This window comes from Patagioenas fasciata, chromosome 2 (assembly GCF_037038585.1).
Source record: "Patagioenas fasciata isolate bPatFas1 chromosome 2, bPatFas1.hap1, whole genome shotgun sequence".
NCBI classification, from domain to species: Eukaryota; Metazoa; Chordata; class Aves; order Columbiformes; family Columbidae; genus Patagioenas; species Patagioenas fasciata.
Genome location: NC_092521.1, coordinates 110,943,103 through 110,963,581, shown reverse-complemented (window position 1 = coordinate 110,963,581; position 20,479 = coordinate 110,943,103). Strand labels below are relative to the sequence as shown.

At 40.5% G+C, this 20,479-nt stretch overlaps 1 protein-coding gene across 4 annotated transcripts in view; it reads left to right on the top strand.

Annotated features, from left to right (window-relative positions):
* The window catches only part of HECW1 (HECT, C2 and WW domain containing E3 ubiquitin protein ligase 1), a 273,365-nt gene that overhangs the window by 203,779 nt on the left and 49,107 nt on the right, over nucleotides 1–20,479 (top strand). For all 4 annotated transcript variants that reach the window (XM_065831014.2, XM_065831015.2, XM_071804706.1 and 1 more), the window contains 7 exons: nucleotides 194–344; nucleotides 5,366–5,496; nucleotides 8,209–8,330; nucleotides 11,040–11,225; nucleotides 11,845–11,979; nucleotides 18,479–18,584; nucleotides 18,790–18,886. In XM_065831014.2, coding sequence (XP_065687086.1) covers nucleotides 194–344; nucleotides 5,366–5,496; nucleotides 8,209–8,330; nucleotides 11,040–11,225; nucleotides 11,845–11,979; nucleotides 18,479–18,584; nucleotides 18,790–18,886 — 928 coding nt within the window. The remainder of the gene's footprint in view (nucleotides 1–193; nucleotides 345–5,365; nucleotides 5,497–8,208; nucleotides 8,331–11,039; nucleotides 11,226–11,844; nucleotides 11,980–18,478; nucleotides 18,585–18,789; nucleotides 18,887–20,479) is intronic.

Sequence of the window (20,479 nt, the reverse complement as noted above, 5' to 3'; positions counted from 1 at the left end):
ACGGTTGAAGGTATCCTTCAAATATATACACATAATATATATTGCACGCATGTAGACTTTATATATAGTATCTCTTGTGTGTATATACCCCGTCTGTGTATATGTATGTGCGTGTATATGTATCTCCCGCATTTAGGTTTTCTGGAAGCCATCACACTGACAGCATCACCCCTTCCTTTTTTTCCAACCCTAGATTGGGAAGCTCGGATAGACAGCCACGGGAGGGTATTCTACGTTGATCACGTCAACCGAACCACCACGTGGCAGCGCCCCACAGCCGCAGCAACGCCAGATGGGATCCACAGGTCGGGCTCCATCCAGCAAATGGAGCAGCTGAACCGGCGGTGAGCACTTGCACCTATATTCCCTTGAGATCTGCGCTCTCCTTTTTCCACACTGCTGCAGTGGATTCCTTTCTTCCCCAGTGCATCTCTTTGGCTCCCTAAGGATTTATCTTTCCTCCTTGTCAGAATCCAATGTACATGTTCCTGTCCCTGCTGCTGATGTCTGTCAGCCTGCTGGTGGTGCCTGCTGTGGATGTCCGGTGCCCCAAAAACTTGCTCACGTGGGAAGCATCTAGTGCTACACTGCAGAGGATTCTGAGCTGACTGCTATTGAAATAGTGTTGCCATATCAGTGTGGCATTTCTGCTCAAGGCCTGTTGAAACGTCTATCTCTTTTTCCAGAGCAGAGCACTGCTCTAATAGGACTGTACACGTTTCTAGATATAGACAGGTCTGCTCACTGTTGCATTGGGCCCTCTAAATCTGTCAGTTCATTCTAAGCTGACTGAGATACCTCTTAATAGAGTGTGCTTTTTCCCCTTTGTTTGACTAGTCCACACATAGATTTGTGTATCATTTCCTTCTCATGCTTTCTTTTTGGACTAAAAAGAGGAAAAATAAAAAGTTGGTCAAAGATCCTCCTGTTTTTACTTCAGAAAAGGTTGGGTTTTTTTATTCCCCACTTACTGTAATTATATGGTTTCTAGAAAAAGACAAGCAAATCTGCAATTATATTCAATCATAGCATATAAAATGCCACAAAAGTTTTTTGGTCTTTTTTTCTGTGCTAAGAGAAAGATCTGCAGCTGAGAGAAGGATGCAGAGTTTCAAAGTACTCTATTCAGAGTGCAGAATAGTTTGGAAGTTACTGTGTGTAAAGAGAACTGAGCGCTGAATGACAACAACTAGAAAGCTAATATAACCTGTGGAGAGCAAACCAGCATTCTTAAAGTGGTTGTTCTGCAACATAAGTTGACACCATCAACACAGTCTTGAAGAATTTCTCCGTTCTTCACCAAACTTTTGGATAGCATTTCATAACATGCATTATATCTTGCAGAGGTGAAAGACCTGCTCAGTATTTGTTTTCTTTATAGCTTAAAAAAAATACTGAAGAAAGTAAATATTTAATGTAGATTTATTTCAAAGGATTTACATGACTGCTCTGCCATTTAGCATTCGTCTTTAAGAGTGATTTGGGCCGTGTCAAAGCTCAGACTATTTGGTTGCCACTTAAGCAAATTCTCTGCTACAAAAAGCAGAAAGCTCTGTTGTGGACATACATCAGCTTTTTTAAAATTATTTTTTGAGACTGAACTCATGTAAGTTCAGCACAAACAGGAAATAAATAAGTGCTTGTGAGAGTCTGCATAGGAATTTACCATTCTGTTAGTTAATGCAGCATAATCGTTAAACCAGCTGTCTCAGCAGAAACTAAAGGGTAGGCATTGTCTTTGTGTCTGCCTTGCTTCAGACTTTGTTATTCCATGTTTTCATGTAGACTGCCTGGCTTTCTTGGTCATGACTTGATTACCTCTCGTTTGTCTTGGGAACTGACAGTCAATAAGGACTGACATTCTTTGAATCTCTCTGTTTTCAGTATTCACATCTCCAATTGCAAAGTGAGAAGTATAGAGGATTTTCAGCAGTGGCATCTCTCTCCTTACACGAGTCCCATTGGAGACCAAGCACTTTGCAACTTAATAAACATGAACTATTGTGGCTTCTTGGGGCAGAGGAAAAAAGCTGATGATTCTCTCTGCCAAAGACCTCTGTTGAGTGGAGGAATCGAATACAGAGGTCTCCTATTGTTGCCAAGTTTGGGAACATTTCCTGATATTCTAGTAGAGAGATTCATACTGAATCTCTGAGCAGTTGTCCAGGGGCAAGTTATTTCTCTATTTTTAACCTGGCTGATATAATTTTTTAAATTACTGTTTCTCTAAAGCTAATTTCAAATATTCCATGTCTCCAGATTTCAGGACTGGGACGAAAACAACTTTTCATTAGTGGTTATTATCAACACTGAGGGGGATTGGGCTTTGTTTTAAGCACTCATCTTAGAAATACCGTTTTGTTGTATTTCAAACTTCATTATTTGAAATGTTCTTCAGCCAACACACCTGAGAATCATTTTAGGTGAGGCAACAGCAAACACAGGCCTTGCTGATAGTATTAGCAGCAGCCTGAACTTTTGCTCTAACCTCATGCAAAATTTGGACTCAAAATCACTTAGCAGTTAGAAAAAACCTGGCGACTTTTCTTTTTAAACCAATCTACTCACTTTTTGGGTTCCTGGTTTCATTTGTTGGAAGGGAATGGAAAGACCAAAATATTACAAGGAAGCCTGTTATTTCCAGTCCAGCCAAAACCACAAAGCTTTGGAAATTCAGCTTGGGGAAGGAAAAAAAAAACCAAACATAACAAAAGCAGACACAAAAACCACATAGCTGTGATTGAGCCTAGTCCTGCTTTCCTTCTCTGCTCCGAGCTTCCCATCAGCTGTACTAGCCACTTGAGGATATAGAGGATGCAAAACCGGAATTCATGTGTTGGGCAAACTCCAAAGACATATCTATACTTCTCATTTTAAAGACTATTGCATATTTTCTACAGCACTACCTGATTTGCTTACTGTTAAAGCAGATAACAGCCCCTTGTTTTCAAGCTCTGTTGGAAAAATCCTTTGCACCATTTGTGTATCTAGACCTGTCTTTGCGCTGATTTAAAAGATAATAAGTAACAGAAGAAATTATAACTGTAATAGTTAAGGCAACCACAGTGTGGTATTTCTAAAACTCCATTTCTTTGACAAATCGTTTTAAAAGGAGACTGAAATTTCCAGAGGCATTCCCGTAACTTTTGCACTTCAGTGTTTTCTCCAATTACTTTGGCATTTTCTGGTATTTATATAAGATGATTTTATGGTGTTGAGACCCAAAAGAAAAGTGTAGCCTTTTGTTGGCATACAACTAGTGTTACTCTTTAAGGTTTGCCAGTAGGGATTTTCTACCATCTAGTTAAATTGAAGCTACAAGGTTTTTTTTATACGTGTGCTTATATATATCCCTTGATTATACAAACTACTTTTTTTTTCCCTTCTTTCTGTTGCATGTGGGTGTTGTAAAACTTCTCCAGTACTGGAATGGAAAGTTCATTCAATTGCCTGCAGTCAAGTGAATAAAAATATAAAGTGTGGGTCTAAAGCAGAGGGTTTAAAACTGCAGTACATCGATGGTATTGTGAAACCTGCTATCACAAATTCCTTGTAAAGATGGATGTTTACTTAAACACAAAACCCTCAATTTAAAAAACAAAACAACTTAAAAAACAAAACAAAACAAAACAAACAAACTTCTGAAGATACTGTTTATAACGCTGTCAAAATATGCACTAAATGTGGCTTCTAACGACTCCGAGTACTGCAGAACACACATAGTACTGTGAAAGTTTAGCATAAATCTATTAAAACTTTAGTTTTCTTAATTATCTCCACCCCTTCTGCCCAAGATTGGGTTGCACTTAGCTACTGGAAATGCTGTCTGTTGAGAGATCAAATCCTAACTGCTTGTCTTTAATAAACCTGTGTCACTTTTGAGGAATTAACTTCTGACTAACTTCTAATTTGGGATAAAGTGTGCATTAACAAATAAAGAGAAAGATAGTAAGTAAAATTTTCAAGTCAGAACTTGCGCTGAGGAAAGAGAAAAGAGTCTAAGTCAGGAAAATGAGAGACAAACAATGCTGGATCAGATTAAATGCAAGCAGTAAAGCCATCCTGTTTTATATACATACAGAAATGCGATCCTGAAATAAGGATTAAAAATATTTGGGTGGAGTAAAACCTAATTAAAATAATTAAAAGAGCCTATTTTCTTTCCTTTGCTTTCTCTTTCTGCTTCTTTCTTTCTCTTCCTCCATATGCTTTCTGTTTTATTTCTCTCTCTGTATATCAAATATTTTTTCTTGTTCAATATATAAGGCTTCGTAACTTGCCAGTAGAACCAAAGAAATCTTAATGTCTCATCTTATTCATCTGTCGACGTGACTGAAAAAGTTAACTAAAGTTTGTTTTTGTGTAGTGTGAATTCAAAACACTCCAGGTTATTCCCACAGCCAGGTATGTACTTTGTTCCTGATCTGGTAAATTATTTAGGATTGGGATCATCCCTAAAAGCATGATCGCTCCCATTGATATCAACTAGTGTGGCAATTAGTTCCATGATCGGTATGGAAATGGCATTATATTTTTTAAGGTATTTGCAGATTTTTATTCAGACTTATCTTCTGTCATCCTCCTCACTCTTTGATCTACATTGTTTTCTCTTCCTTGTTCTCCAGCTAGTCACCACTCAAGCTAAATGCCAATCTCACTGATTTCCAGAAATGGACGTAACGCTTGCATTCTCACGCTCTTCACTCAGCTCATGTGTTACATCCTATTCTACTTCTCTGTGTCTGTCATATCAATTAGACGGTAGCTCTCTGAGATCACACTGCCTGCTAGTTTACATGCCAAATTGCCTACCAAAATGGAATTGTTCCCAACTGCTGGGCAGGCAGTATTGTAATAAACATTTTGTGAACACTCTTAATAGCCTTTACCTTTTTAGGGTTGAGCATGTGCATCCAATAATGTAATAAAGAAGACTGAAGGGTACTTGGTGCTTCACAGGACTGATCCTTACTGCATTGGTTATGCTACCTTAAGACTAAATGAGAGGAAGAACCATAATACACCAGTATTTTCGGGTTCCAGACATCCAGATCTTTTAAAGGGAAGCTCAGCAACAACCTGTAGCCTAAATACCTGTGCAAATTTGACCTTTGAGTGCTCCTTGCTTTGCACCTCCTGTAACTATTTGTTAGTCAGTGGAAAATGCCGTATTTGTGGAGTAATGGTTTGTCCAAGTGTGAATAGCTGCATAAGCTGAAGGAGTCGAGCATGCTCTTACTCTGTCATGTGCTGAATACAGAAGTATTGGAATAATTCAAAACCAGTGCTGCTTGTTAAGGTAGAAAGCACCAGAAAGCTGTTCTATTAAGTAAAGTATGTTGTTCCTTTCTCTGAATGTGTGTAGGTACCAAAATATCCAGCGAACTATTGCAACAGAGCGGACTGAAGATGATGCTGTAGTAAACAACAGGGTGGAGAGAGTTCCCACCGGAGGAGGAAGTGATTCTGAGGCAGAACCTTCCCAGCCAAGCTCAGGTATGGGGAAAAAAAGCTATTGAGTGGCATGTTCGCTGCTACTCAGTGATGGCATTCAGTTCTGGGGATATCTGCACTTCTCTAGGAGACTGGAACTTTACTGTACTGAGTTGCAAAACTAATTAAAATATAAGAGGTTTAGACTTGAAGCTACAGGTTTCAGACCTCAAGCTACAAACTCAAAGCTAGATACCAATGGCCTCAGTTCTTTTTTAACAACTACTAAGACAGACAAAGCATTTTTACTTTAGTAAAGGGCTATTTGAAATTAAAATGGAAAAAGCATCTGTTTTTTATTCAGCTTAGTAGTTGCAAAAACAACACTGTCTTATTTTTACTGCAGTGTGATTTTGATCTTGAGGCATTGCAGTTTATTCTCTCTGGACATTGCTCTTGTGTTGCCACATTTGTCCATATGGTCACACCTGTGGTGATCCTGGCATTGAAGATTAAATACTTGTATTTTTAAAGCTGCAGTTTTGTGATAGCTATGCGCTGATCTAAGTGTGGGCTGCCACTGAAAGAGGCACAGCTGTCCTTTAGCTCATCACTAATACATGTGACAACAACCCATACCAGAGCAGAAAACTCATCTTTCTGATAGATGATAACCTTGTTTCTTGTACTTACTCTTGTTTTACAGCCAGATTGATTCTTTCATCTGAGTCACTGGATGACCAGACAAGAATGAGTGTCTCTACAAAGAAGAAGCGAATGTGTACCCAGGGCAGGGTCAGATAGGCAGGGAGCTCTTCTGCTCTTTTTGGTGGTAGTCATACTCATATTTCTAAAAACATTTGTGAAACCATAGCCTAAGCATTTATTTCAGGTAAGAAACACCAGGAATCAGACTAGTGCCCACTATGCAGTTTGTGGACACGCGGAAATTACTATCTGCTTTGTTTGAGAACTTACGCCACCAAAATGGATGGCCAGTTCTCTTCCGTTGGATCATTCTCACCTCCATCTAACTTTGTGCTCTATGTAGTCTTCTGGAAGTAAATCTGACTTCTTGGCATCCTTTTGCCATCCCTCTGTAAAGACCACTGGCAAAGGAAAGAACCAACACAACGTCTGCTTGAATTTTCTTGATGTTGAATAGGAAGAATTACACAGAGAAACAGTGAACCTCTTGTTTGTTTGTTTGATTGATTGATTGATTTATAACAAGTTAAGAAAAATACTTATATTTGCCTGTTTATTTTGCTGATCCAGTAGGTAGTTTTAGACTGAAAAACAATTTTGACCTAGGATGTTTAATGTTTGTTATTCAAAATTTCTTTACAGTACTTTGTATTTCAATTTATGGGAGCCTTGCACCTACACTGGGTATTATAGGGGGAACCTATAGTTCAATTCTGTTAGTAGCTGAAATGGAAATGAGGTACACATTCTATTATTAGTATTTAAATTATAAGTAATGTGGCTATTCCTTGTAATACGTATAATCATTTACTATCATAGCTTGAATAATAAAATAGTAATTTAATAGAAATTGCTACCAGTAAGTATTTAGGTCAGTTTATTATGTGACATTCACTTTTTGGTTCTAATCCCAAAAAGCTAATGAGTATGACATATGTCATTTCAAGTTATGAGGAAATCGTTTTGGTATAGATAATTGCTTTGCTTTTAGGAGGAAAAAGTCCGTATTTTATAAAATGCCAAGAATTAAAAGATCAGAGGTAATGCAAACCACACTAGAATACGAGAAAGTTTGCACTATGATACATTTGCTATTTGCCTTTTAATTAAAATGAAAAATGTCAGACGGAATAGAATTTAGGCACATTAATTGAGATTCTAAGCCATCATAAATCCATTTAAGTCTGGCAGTGGATCCAGTCTACAGTTTTAATTGGATAGAATAATGTGGTGTATCTAGTAGGGAGAAAAGAAATAAGAGTTGATAAGAAAACATGGGAATCTATGATTATCATGTTGATGATGTCTGCACCCAGTTTGCTTGGACTGCAAATACTGAAGTGCAAACTCAAGCCATAATTCCGTGGTAAGAAACATTTTTCTGGTGCCTGTAGAAGATGAAGGAGTTCCCAGTCTACTGAATTTATGTTCTCAAATGCTCGATTCTGCTTCTATGGTTCATGAATTGACACAGATTAAAAATAATCCCATTGTGTCTGGTTTTGTTTTCTACACTATACAAGTCCCCAAACCATGGACTTGCCAAAAATAATGCAATTACAAGCAAAGGGCAATGCTTCGCAGCACCAACATGGATGTGAGCGACTGAGCAGGGCGCTTTCTTTACCCAGTTGTGCTGCCAAATGCTTTCTGCTGGCGAACCCCTCAGGCTGGATTGGGAAATCAGATCTCTATAAAATCAGCAGTGCAGGGAACCAGTCAGGACCTGTGTGACAGTACTGAACCAAACCATCAGCTGGTAAAACCTTTTGTAGTCACATTGATATTTAGAGACAGTAGTAGATATGACACAGAATTTTATAACACAGAGAAAATCATCCAGCTCCTGACCTACTGCCATAAACACTGCATCACTAACCATAAGGAGAACATCTACCAATGTGCCAGCAGGCTTGTCTTGGAAACACAAAGAAGTTTGGTGCATTGGGCAGGATGGTGACTCTTCTATACAGTCACTTTTGCAGGCATTCAGTGAAGGTTAAATAATAGACTGCACTTGCCACTACGTTAATAAGATCTTGCTGCTTTTTTGTTGTTGTTGTCCAGAGATTAGGAGGGAAGGTTCGCTTTCTCCTGTGAATTCTCAAAAAATCACCTTGTTGCTGCAGTCTCCAGCTGTGAAGTTCATCACCAATCCTGAGTTCTTCACTGTGCTGCATGCAAACTATGTGAGTAATTATGATTTACTCTCTCACACTACTGGTTTCTGAATCGTAACTCTGCACCCCAGGCCTTCAGGGAGAATGCACAGTGAATTTGAATTGCGTGACTCAGGGCTCAGGTGTCCTTTCTGAGCACCAGACCGGGTTGGGGACAGCAACAGGCAGGTTGCTCCAAGGAGACTCTTGCTGGGTTTCTGTCTCACACAAAGAATTCCCTGGTAAACAAAAGCTCATGAATGTTATACTTCCAGAATAAGCAGGAACCTTGGTTTCGGCTTGTTTGATTCTGTTCCTGCTGCATGGAGTGAGCTTGTTGCCTTTCAAGCCACGTTCCTGAGAAATCTTATTCAGATACCACTAAGTCTCAGGGAAATAGAGGGAAGAATTATTAACTCCTGCAGTTTGCACTCCCAAGAAGCAGGTGGGCAGAATGCAGTCAAAGAAATACTAACTTGAGTCCGTGGAGCTATTTTTTCTTGCCAACCTGATGCAGAGTGGAAAAAATGTAATGATAGGTTGGCCATGAGGAAGCAGATAGGGAAATCTCACAAGCAGATGCAGTCCTAGTTTTCTATACCTTGAATGTAGTTCTGCTGGACATCTACATGTGACTTTTGGATATTTGGAAAATCATCCATTTCTGGGTAGGAATGACCGTTCTTCTTGAAAGGAAACTAAAACACTTCAGGAGTTGCCTCAGCACAGGTCTCTAGCTAACTACAGACCTCAAGTTTTGGCTGTGGCGCTTTGCAGTTTGAAACCAGCCATCCAACTCCATCTTTCAGAGATTATTGCTCATGAGATCCTGCAGAGGAAGGGATATGTATTAACTCATCTGACATTACCTGAATTAGGTCATGGAGTGCTCATAATTCCTTCCATTGACAGAGTGATATATGATGATTTATAGCTGCGACCAATACCATTTACATTTGGCATACTTGTTTGCAAAATGAGCAACTGAATCCATAGTGGTATAAGAAACAGCTCACAAGAGACTGAACCCCAATTTTATTTCTCACTGAAATAAAAGCCAAGAAAGGCCTTCAGTTTGAGCTTATAAAGTTCTCTAATATGAAAGCCAGAGTCATCTATTGAAACATCTGTCAAATGGTCATAGAAATTCCACTTGTACAGAAATAATGGCTCACATAACTTTTGGCTTAACACGGTTGTAATACCTTAACCACAAACTCCTATTAAAATTTCAAGCTATTAATTATGCCAGTGAAGTTGGGATTGGAAAATATTATCCAGCCATTAGAATTAAAAGGGAAAGACTCTCATTTTTCAAGTATTTTATTTCCATGGAGGGTTAAAACTACATTAATTTTTTTGTTTCCCTAGTGCAGCTAAGAGATACTCAATCATTGATCGCACATTCAATCACACATTAAATCAGAATACAACTTCTGTCATGGGTAGACTGGGATCTTAGCAATTTGTGACCGTGAAGGTTTCCTGGGTTATAACCAGGTCATATCTTCAGGGCAGAGATAATGTCTCTGTGATTTCATAACATTTACCAACCCTTGTCACAATTAGGGACCCTGTGCCACAACGGGTATTCTCTTCTCAGCGCTACCACCACAATAAATCCTTATATAATAAAGATAATACCGACACATGTTTTATTGCACTATAGTCGTTAAAATGCACTAGAAGTACACAGAAATTGAGACCGCAAAGCTGTTGGGTCAGATTCTCTGGATGGGTGACAGGTGTGAATACTGGGGCTCACTTCACTGGAGTCACAGATCCCTCCAGTGATCCTTTATTGCTCCAGTGAGTAATTACATCCTTTGCACTGACCAGCAGAACCAATGTACTCATCTTGTCTCTAGCAAAATGCTCAGAAGGGTTGCAGATTTTTGTAAAGTTTCCTACCCTGTCTTGAGGAGCCTTTTTCCCTGAAGCAAAAGATCCCAAGAGTAGCCCGTGGATGAGAAAAAAGTGTTGTCACCACAAGTGTAGTTTGTGGTGCTCTGTCATTGAGTGCACTGTGGCAACAAATATAGTTCATTTTGGCCTTTATTCTGCAACCAGATCAGCACTAACTCAGATCTGTATCAGGGCACGTTCCTCTAAGAGGCATATTTAATGCCCATTGTGAGATACAACCAGCTGCCTGAGGGGTGGCGTTCATCTGACTCATGAAAACATCTCTGTCTGACATGCTTTGTAGCTATTGCAGAAAAAAGTATTCCATTCCAGGAAGTGATTCATATCTTCCAAAAATAGACAGTTAAAAGTGTCTGTTTCTATCCTCTGGCTAGAAAGTGACCATAAATCAGGTAACAAGCTTGGATGTAGACATCGGCACTGCAGTCCTCCTAAGTTCCTGAATCTTATCTCAAGCCTCTGGATTTGATTTATAGCATAAATACGTGTTCACAGCTGTCTTTGCATCTCTCTGGCATCATCCAGTCACACAAGCGGTGTTTCTGCTGGCCAATGGAAGCAACGCATCTTGAGAGTGTGGTGCTCTAGCTGACCATCTTTTTGGAGTGCATTAGAAAGGAAGTTTATGCACAAGCTAACTGTGCATAATATGTGGGATGTTTCACTTTCCAGATTACATTTCTTACTTCTAGGTGTTTGTATGAAGGAATTGATCAAAAGAATGAGATGGAGATGGTTCTTGATTCTAACAGGATTTGTTTCAGTTCCTTGGGAGTATGTCCCATGAAATAACTTCTGTTTTCCATCTCATAGAGTGCCTATCGAGTCTTCACTAACAGCACCTGCTTGAAGCATATGATTCTGAAGATCCGTAGAGATGCTCGTAATTTTGAACGCTATCAGCATAACAGAGACCTGGTAAATTTTATCAACATGTTTGCTGATACCCGACTGGAGCTTCCACGGGGCTGGGAGATAAAAACTGACCAGCAGGGCAAGGTAAGAGCACCAACAAAACTTGTAACTTTTTTAAGACAGCACATCAGACTCATTGACCACTAAAGGTTTCTTCCTTCTTGACTCAAAATTGATGAAGGTTTGGTTTAAATGACACAAGCAGCAAGCAGAGTTATTTTAGAAGCAGAAAAAAGCTTTGAGAACAAACGTTTTGAAGCATAGTGGTGACCCTCTACCCTTCTGTGGAATATCACGCCATAGTAAATGCAGCATTGCACTTACAAAAAAAGTTCAGGCAAGTTTAGACCTGTCATGACTGCAAAGTTTGGCTTAATGTCTACCTCCAATGGAGCTTTGCTGAGTGACTTCTGAAACCACCAAACAGGCTAAAGCTGTGTTCCTTCATACTTTTATTCTCTTCTGTCATGTGTACTTCATGGCCATTACACATTGATTATGACCTACACAGCTTCAGGTATTTTCCAAGAGCTATTCTAGCTTCAGCTAAGAAAGTCCCATCATTTACAGGTATCTTCCATGGACTGTGCCTGAACAGAGTATTTCTGACACACAATTGGCAGTGGTTTTCACTTTATGATCCCACATCACAGTGTGGGCAATTTTCTTACCAAAAAAAAAAAATCATTCCTGTGTGTTTCAGTCTTTCTTCGTTGACCACAACAGCCGTGCTACCACTTTCATAGATCCCAGGATCCCTCTGCAGAATGGTCGTCTCCCGAATCACCTGACTCACAGGCAACATCTTCAGCGGCTTCGTAGCTACAGTGCTGGAGAGGTAACAGTGCTACTGTCAATACAGTTACTTTTGACAGCAGTCTTTTGTAGAATTAAAAGCATTTCTTATCATTGAAATGTGTTTAAACAGACTGTCTTGTGGATTTTTATCTTCCAAAGGAAATAAGGGATATTTTCTTCTTTCTAAAAGCCTTATTTCAGAGCTTTCTGGTAATCAAGGTTTGTATTTTGACTGTTCTCAGAAGAAAATTATAAACAAGTGAATGTAAATAACCAAAACTAAATGATGGCAAAATAGATTTTAAAAGAAGAATCCATATTTGACATCCTAGTCTTGCTTTAGTCAAGGAAAGCCATTCATCATTTTTATAGCCAGATACTTCAACAACCTTATATCTTTCTTCATTCCCCACTGTGACAGTGGGCTCTGAAGAGATGATAGGATGTATTAATAGATATTGAGGTTTGCTTCCCTAGCTTTCAATCACATTAAACGTCTCTCCTGTGTTTTGTGGGGATGATTTTTATCACTGAGGGACATGGGCAGGACTGGTGAGGCATAAATCCTGGCTTTGTCTCGTGGATATAAGGATGAAGAAGTACCAGCAATCAGAATCTTCATATAGCAAATCCATGTTTTTGAAGATTTGTGAATATTGAAGCTGAATAGAGATGAATTATGGCCAAAGGATCATCTTCTTCCAGAAATGCTTGTGAAATTAACATTAAAATGTATGGCAGCAGGACACCTCAACACCTTCCACTGCCAAATGGGGTTGGGATCAGGAGCTGACTAGGTTGTGAGGTCAGTAGTTCAGGACCAAAGGCAGACCAGGCAAGCAAGTAGCACCATATTTTCTGAAGACAGAAGTGTATCAATGGATCTGTTTCAATCATATCTTCTCATCAACTTAACAACTTCCCTCTGTCAACAGCCTGCAGTTTAGTGTTGTTATTGTGACTGAATTATTGACAGCAACATGAAAGTCACCTGCATGATGTTTCATATTTGGGTTCATGCTGGCCTGGGGCTTGTTTACAAATTCACCATGTCAGGGACAGAAGCACTGCTGAGCAACTCAGATGACCTAGCCCCAAAAATACACTTGGTTTTGCAAGTTCTCACAAGTGCTGGCAAAGAACAATTTGCAATAAACCCAAAATATCAAGCACAGGGAAGGGAGTGAAAAACATTGAATACTTCTGAGTAATGATTCTCTGGGAATCTTGTACACTGTTCAGCAAGGCCACTGATTTAGCATGATCAGCCAGTGAAACAGGGCTGTCTGTCTGTCAGCACTGGAGCGTTCATCTCACAGCCTCAGTGGCTCAGCTCCCATGGTGTTTCTGCACCCTTGTCACAGAATCACAGAATGTCAGGGATTGGAAGGGACCTCAAAAGATCATCCAGTCCAATCCCACTGCCGGAGCAGGAACACCCAGATGAGGTTACACAGGAAGGTGTCCAGGTGGGTTTTGAATGTCTCCAGAGTAGAAGACTCCACAAACCCCCCGGGCAGCCTGTTCCAGTGTTCTGTCACCCTCACTGTGAAGAAGTTTCTTCTCATATTTAAGTGGAACCTCATGTGTTCCAGTTTGCACCCATTGCCCCTTGTCTTATCATTGGTCATCACCAAGAAGAGCCTGGCTCCATCCTCGTGACACTCACTCTTTATATATTTATAAACATTAATGAGGTCACCCCTTAGTATCCTCTTCTCCGAGCTAAAGAGCCCCATCTCCCTCAGCCTTTGCTCATAAGGGAGATGCTCCACTCCCTTCATCATCTTTGTTGCCCTGCGCTGGACTCTCTCCAGCAGTTCCCTGTCCTTCTTGAACTGATGGGCCCAGAACTGGACACAATATTCCAGATGTGGTCTCACCAGGGCAGAGTAGAGGGGGAGGAGAACCTCTCTTGACCTACTAACCACCCGCCTTCTAATAGTTGTCATAGTCAGTAGCTTCTCTTCTGGAAGTATCTGTTGCTCCGTTGGAAGGACTCCCTTGGATTTCCGAGGACTTTGGATCAGTGCCTGAAAGCCCACCACTGACAAAGAAAAGATTCAATCTTTTGCAACTCAGCCCATTTATTAAGAGCCGTATGTTCCATGCCATTTCTTCCAATTTCTTCCATTTCTGCAGTCCAGCTGGTTTCTTCACTGAGCAGGTCCTATGGCCTCTGGAACTTGTCACCAGGACAGTACGAAGGACCAAGAAAGACAACCACCAGTTTTGAACGTTACGTACAGATGTCAAATGACCCTGAAGGAGGGCAGAACAGTGCAGCTTCAGTCATGACTGCTTGCGGGTGTCAGGGAGGGTATAGAAATGAGTGAGGGTAATGAGAGGAAAAACTCTACCTCTTGCCTTGGCACACACACCTGACATCCTGTCCAAGTGCCAAAAGGAGTTGCCAGTGTTGCATGTACTTCCCAGGGACTTTGTGACACTGAGTGATCAGCTGAGGAAAGAGCAGACAGAAGTCACAGGCAGATGAGCCCAAAGTGGGGAAAAAAGAAATACCCCAGCTTCACACAGCCAGCAATGGCTCTTAGCTGCATCATCATAAATAAATTATTATTGTTCCAGGAACTTGTGATCTCAACAGTGGACGAAAGGAGCAAATGTGATGTCTATAATTCTTAGAAAATAAATGAAGATGTGTTTAATCCAGGAGAGGACAGGCATTGCAAGAACTAAGTTTAGTGGTAAAAGCCAAACCAATTCAATCAAAAGGTGAGGTTGAAATTCAGTGAGAACAATTAACCATAGGAACGAATGATAATGTGGGGATTGGGTTTCCATTCCTTCATACTTTCAAACCAAAACAAAAGCTCCTTCCATTCCTTCTAAGGGACTTTCCGTCTGTAATGGAAATCAACATGTATGATTACAGGGTAGAGATTTTAAAGACAAAAAGAAGATAGAAGTAGGCATCCAGAATGGAGAGGCAAGAGTTTCTGGTTAGCAAGAAAAGCAGAGGAGATACTGGGACATAGCAGTATATAAATCTTCTTACTGACCCAAACCACAAGCAAGCACCAGAACTCAGGAGCCTCTCAAACCCATTAGTGATATAAAACCCAGGAAAGGGTTTTAGCTAACAGGAAAGGCTCCTGTGATAGGCTGAACTCTCTGCTCCGGTTGCAGCATCCCAACATCAATTGCAAAGCTGTTAAACCCTGCCATAAATCTATCACATTACCCTGCACTAGATGAACCAGGTCACTAAATCATGAGAGGGATCACTGTTTGGTTTTTTTAATTAGATAATAGTTTGCTAATCTAAATTGAGTTATTCAATTAGAAAGCCAAAGTAGACAAGGCAATTGTGATTAAACACTGAATTGGGGCAATCATTTGTACTGTATTAGCTAAAAGATTGGAAAGAGTAGGTTAGCAAAACAGAAGTTAATTCGACGGCTGGGAATTTTCCTGTTGTGTTGCCAGAGCGAAATTGTTTAGAGGTGTAAATTTGTGAAGACCGTGATCCAAATGCAGCACTAGTGATGCCTAATGATAGTGATGAAGAGAAACATGGCACCACAGAGTGTACAGTTTATTATTTTAGGGTGCTTACAGAACTGAATTCTTACAATCCAGCTGACATTAGCTGTTAAACCAGAACTGGGAAGGGGGAAGTGAAGGTTTCTCTTCACAGGCTCTAGACACATTTTCTTTCAGAATTCTTGCTACAGGAGAAATGTTCAAGCACACAACTCAGCAGCACTGGAAGGCTAAGCAAAAAAAAATCAAGTGACGTGAGCGAAGGAGAGGATCCAGTCACAGGCTGGGCAGAAGTACCATGCAGTTCCCAAGTGACAAGCAAATACTAGCTGGTGCTAATTTTTGTGGGAGAATGGGGTTTAACTCCTCTGTTAAACCTCCCTTTCTCCCTTCCTATCTTTTAATCAGTAAAGCTATGTGTAGCTACAAGAGCACAAGATTTGTCTTTACCAAACATGAGTCAGAGACAACCCTTAAAAAACAGACTCACCCACCACCTGCACTTGCACACAAGTCCGTTCTACAAGGGGCTGGGCAGAGGCATCCTCACCTGGTCTGCAGAGTGACCTGGAAGAGAAGAGCAGCACAAGACGATGCCTCAGCACCGTCCCACATGTGCTTGCTGACAGCCCACCACAGGTCAGAGTGTGGTCTTGACTGCGCTGCCCAAGTGTTTGATTGCAGGGTGACAATAAACCGTGGCAGATGTATTGTTAACCCCCTCTCCCCTTCCCACTAGGGACAGGCGATTGGGAGGGAAAGAAGGACCGAGAGAAGAGAGTTGGAAAAATTGAAAATGTTTACTAATGCTACTAATAAAAATGGAGAAAATAATACAAAATATACAAAACAAATCTTGAAAATCCCGGCAACTGCTCTGGCAGATGTAGGGCCAGCACCCGGAAGTCCCTAGGCCTTGGTTCACTGGGACAACTTGCAAGGTCCTCTCCTAAAGTCGGCCATAAGGAAAAGGGGCGAGATCCTCATGATCTCCCACTTTTATATGAAGTATCACGTGAATGGGATGGAATATTTAGTTGGTCAGTTTCAGTTCACCTCCTGCTTGCACATCTTGCGAGATGCAGCATTATTAAATGACCTTGCATTCCATTGCTCTGTCTACCAAAACATGTATCTAGCTTTTCAGAAAACTGCAGTTAGTAAAAAGACTTTAGCTAACAGGGAAATTCACTAAAAGAGAAACTTGTTTTTAACAAAACCAGGACACCAAGAAATAGCCCTTCCCAGAAGGGCTTCATGCCCACTGTGGCAATGGATTATTGGGCACCTCTTGTACCTAAACTGCCTCCTCCTTCCACAGCATAAAGTCAATACCATAAAGGCCATATGGTGCCTGACAGGGTGGTTGCCTTCCTCACAGGGGGAAAGCTGTGAGCCAAACTTGGCCCAAGCCAAACTTGCAGTGTCTGGTGGCCCATGGTGGTGTAAGAAGGAGACAAAGGCAGAAGATTTAACACAGCACAGAGGGACTTAGTGAATTCTGTATGAACTACTTGAAAGTTCTTCCTCTTTTTCAAGGCGAGAAGGGTTGGACTAGGGTTTAGCACATCAGCCCATTGAGTACTGCAGGCTTGACCTCCCTGACACTGTGGTAATCAGCAGATGCATACCAGTATAAAATGTGTGCAAGTAAAATCATAGTTCCATGATGGAGCAAAACATTCCGCATGTACCTTCACAGAAGTTTTGCCTTTTCAATTATAGTACGTTTAATTAGAATCATTAAGATTATTCATTGTTTAACCTCTGCATTGACATGTATCAAGTGCATTGACTGGTGTCTTGTTACATATAAACATTTTGTGTTTTACGTGCTCCAAAGGCAACTTGCCAGTCACATTTAGCTTCTTGGTTTTCATTTATATCCAGCTGGAAGACATGGCATTTGGCTGTACCACTGAAAATGGGTTGGCACCATTTGCTTGGATGCAGAGCTATGCATTTAAAATACTGGAGTAGGGGCAATTTCTTCCTGAAGTGTTTGCCAAGTACTACAATTTGTGCAGTGAGAAAAGAGCAGCTGTTAGCCTCATAGAATGACAATTGGAATTCCTGATGCATATTGTCCTGAGACATGGTGTCCTCACACTGGTTTTGTAGCAGTGTTTCTCTGTTGGCTTCACCGTGGCCATATTCTGGAGGAACACATATGAGAGAGAGGTGGATTCCCCTCAGCTTGCACAAGTCCCCAGAGAGTTACCCAGCAAGTAATGACTTACTGAAGACAGATTGTCAGACTTCATTGTATGACTTTTAATATCCTCGTATCTGTTTTCCTACCTGTTAATGTTTCTGCCTTCCTGACATGATTCCCTTCCTTAGGTACTGTGTTTAGGACAGTGGCATTCTTTCACTGCCTCAGTTAAGTAGTAGTGATAAATTTTCTTCTACTACTCTCTTTATCAGCTCTTCGGTTTATGTTCTTTTTTTCAATGTATACGATTCAACTTCTGTTTCTGGTGATGCACGTTAGGCAACCTCCTTTTGCAATGATATAGCCCTTCACTGTCCTGTGATCTACATAGATACACCTACCTCATGTTATTTCCAATATTAAATTTCTCTTCAGCAATGCTGAGTGAATATGTTGCAGATTCTTTTTTCAAATGAGCATTGCTTTAAAAACCTTGAAGTAAAAGCAGTTATGCTAGAACAAGAGACTGTATGATGTTACAGAGATCTTCTTTTCATTGAACCAAGGAACTCCATTACTGCCATACTTTTATTAACTTGCATTTACTTCTGGATTCTGTGCCTTCACTGCAGCATCAAAGAGGCGTGATAGCTGTGTATAATGGTGTCCCTCCATTTGGAAGCAGAGAATTACCTGCCTTTTTTAATTTGGCTGAAGTATAAAGCTATAATTTTATGCTGGCTTTCTGTCCTTCAGTCAGTCAGCGTCGTGGACCATTTTGAAGGTCACAGAAGTAAAGATGACAAACATTTTTACTGACTGATGTGCTACTTATGGTCAGTTTTGATCATTCTTTCCCTTTCCTCTGATGTTGTAGGCCTCTGAAGTCTCTCGAAACAGAGGAGTTACTCTGTTGGCCAGACCAGGCAATAGTCTCGTAACAGCTATTCGAAACCAGCACCATCATGAGGCGTTACCTCTGGGTAAGTCAAGTTTCTCTTTTCTTTTAAAAGCAGCGCTCACCAAGATGCTTTTGAAAACTTTTCATCAGCCGTACGTAGTGCTTCATGTCACCCTGTGCCTCGCTAGCAGTGCAGCCTGTGTGCCCCTGCATGGTCCGGTGATGTGACCAGGACTCCTCAATGGTAGATAAAGCCTCTGTATTTTTTTTTTTTTTGCCTTTTCCAGCTTACAATGACAAGATTGTTGCATTTCTACGCCAACCCAACATTTTTGAGATGCTGCAGGAGCGTCAGCCCAGCTTGGCCAGAAACCATGCACTCAGGTACCACTTTTTTCCAGACTGCTGAAACCAAGTTCCAGGAAGGAACTTCTTGGAAGATCCACTTGGAAGTTCCACTTCTTGGAAGGGAGGAAAATTCTGGTAACTGTAGTACAAAGGATGAACTTGAGCACCGTATGTAACTGCGACCATTAAAGACTAGGTGTGGACCACCAGAATCTATGTAGTTGCTGTAGTTATTTTCCAGAGACACCCAAGAAGTAAGAACCAAATTAACTATGGGCAAATAGTGACATATCTGATTTCAACTGGAAATATTACTGAATAGCAGAAACTCTGTCTTCACCTACAGCGATTGCCTTGCTTTTCAGAAAATAGGGTTAAAATTCTGTTTAGATGGAAGTCAACAGCAAAACCCCAGTAACTACAGCAGAACCAGGATTTTTTCTCATGGTTGCATTTACACCCATGCCATGGACTTAGTCACCCTAGATTTTATGAAGAAATAGGAACATTATGAAGTAGATTGTATTCCTGTCTTTAATCTTTCTTTCTTATGACTTAATGGTAGTAATTTCCAGGGTAATTATGTTGCATCTTTCTTTTTCTTATGCCCATTCCTTTCCTATTAGGTTTTAAGAAGAAAAAAAGGGAAAAGAAAAAACAGAACCAAAAGCCAGTACAACTTAAACTCATTCTAATTCCAGAGGTTAAATTAATTGTTTTGGCCAGGAACCTGAGCTGGCATTAGTCAGTCTCAGCAATACCAGTGTGCACCAGCTAAGCGTTTGACCAAGAATTTTGTTTGTACAGTGCAGTAAAAACTGCAGTTACGGGACTGGCAAAGGAGAAGAGGAAGAGCAAGGGAAGGACATTCAAGTTCCTGCAGTGCAGTCTTACTGACTTGTAGTTTACCTGTGAGGGCCAGACAAAGAGTTCTTTGGGTGTAAAAATTAAAATTCCTTCCTGAAGGAATTAATACATTCAAATAAAGTGAGGGAGACAGAATGAAAAACGCTCCCAGAATTCAAGATGTAAATTTCTGTAACTGAGAATTTTTTTATCTTCACTATCAAATTATTCCAGACTATTTTTCTTTCTTAGCTGTAATTGGAATACTTGTTTTGCAGAGAACAGAAGATGCTTTTATCTCCTTTTGAGCAGAGAACAAAATTGGGTAGTGATATGGACTAGACAGCTTAGCCAGCGCGTAATGAGATTTGTAACAGGATATTTAGCCCTTTGCCTCCAGGTCATTGCTTTGATTAAACCTTAGGTCAGGAGTGATCACAAGCTACCATCTAACGCTCATACAGCAGGTCTTAACCAAACCCCTCGGAGACAAAAGTCCATCTTTTACAGGACTTGATTCTGGAATATGTTGCAGCCCCACCCAGAAAGGCACTAAAGCACATCCTTGACTTGGGCTAGAATCTTCTGACTTGAAACTAGAATAAATATTCTTGAACACTGCAATACTTTAGAAAGACACTGCCAGATGGAGGTGTAGATCTGTATCTTCCATGATCCTAATCCACTGATAGCATCCTGTCCTACGTTTACCATGCCTTACAGGCCTTCATTTAAGCAACAAAATGTATGATTTTACTCACGTACTGTATAACCTCTGTATGA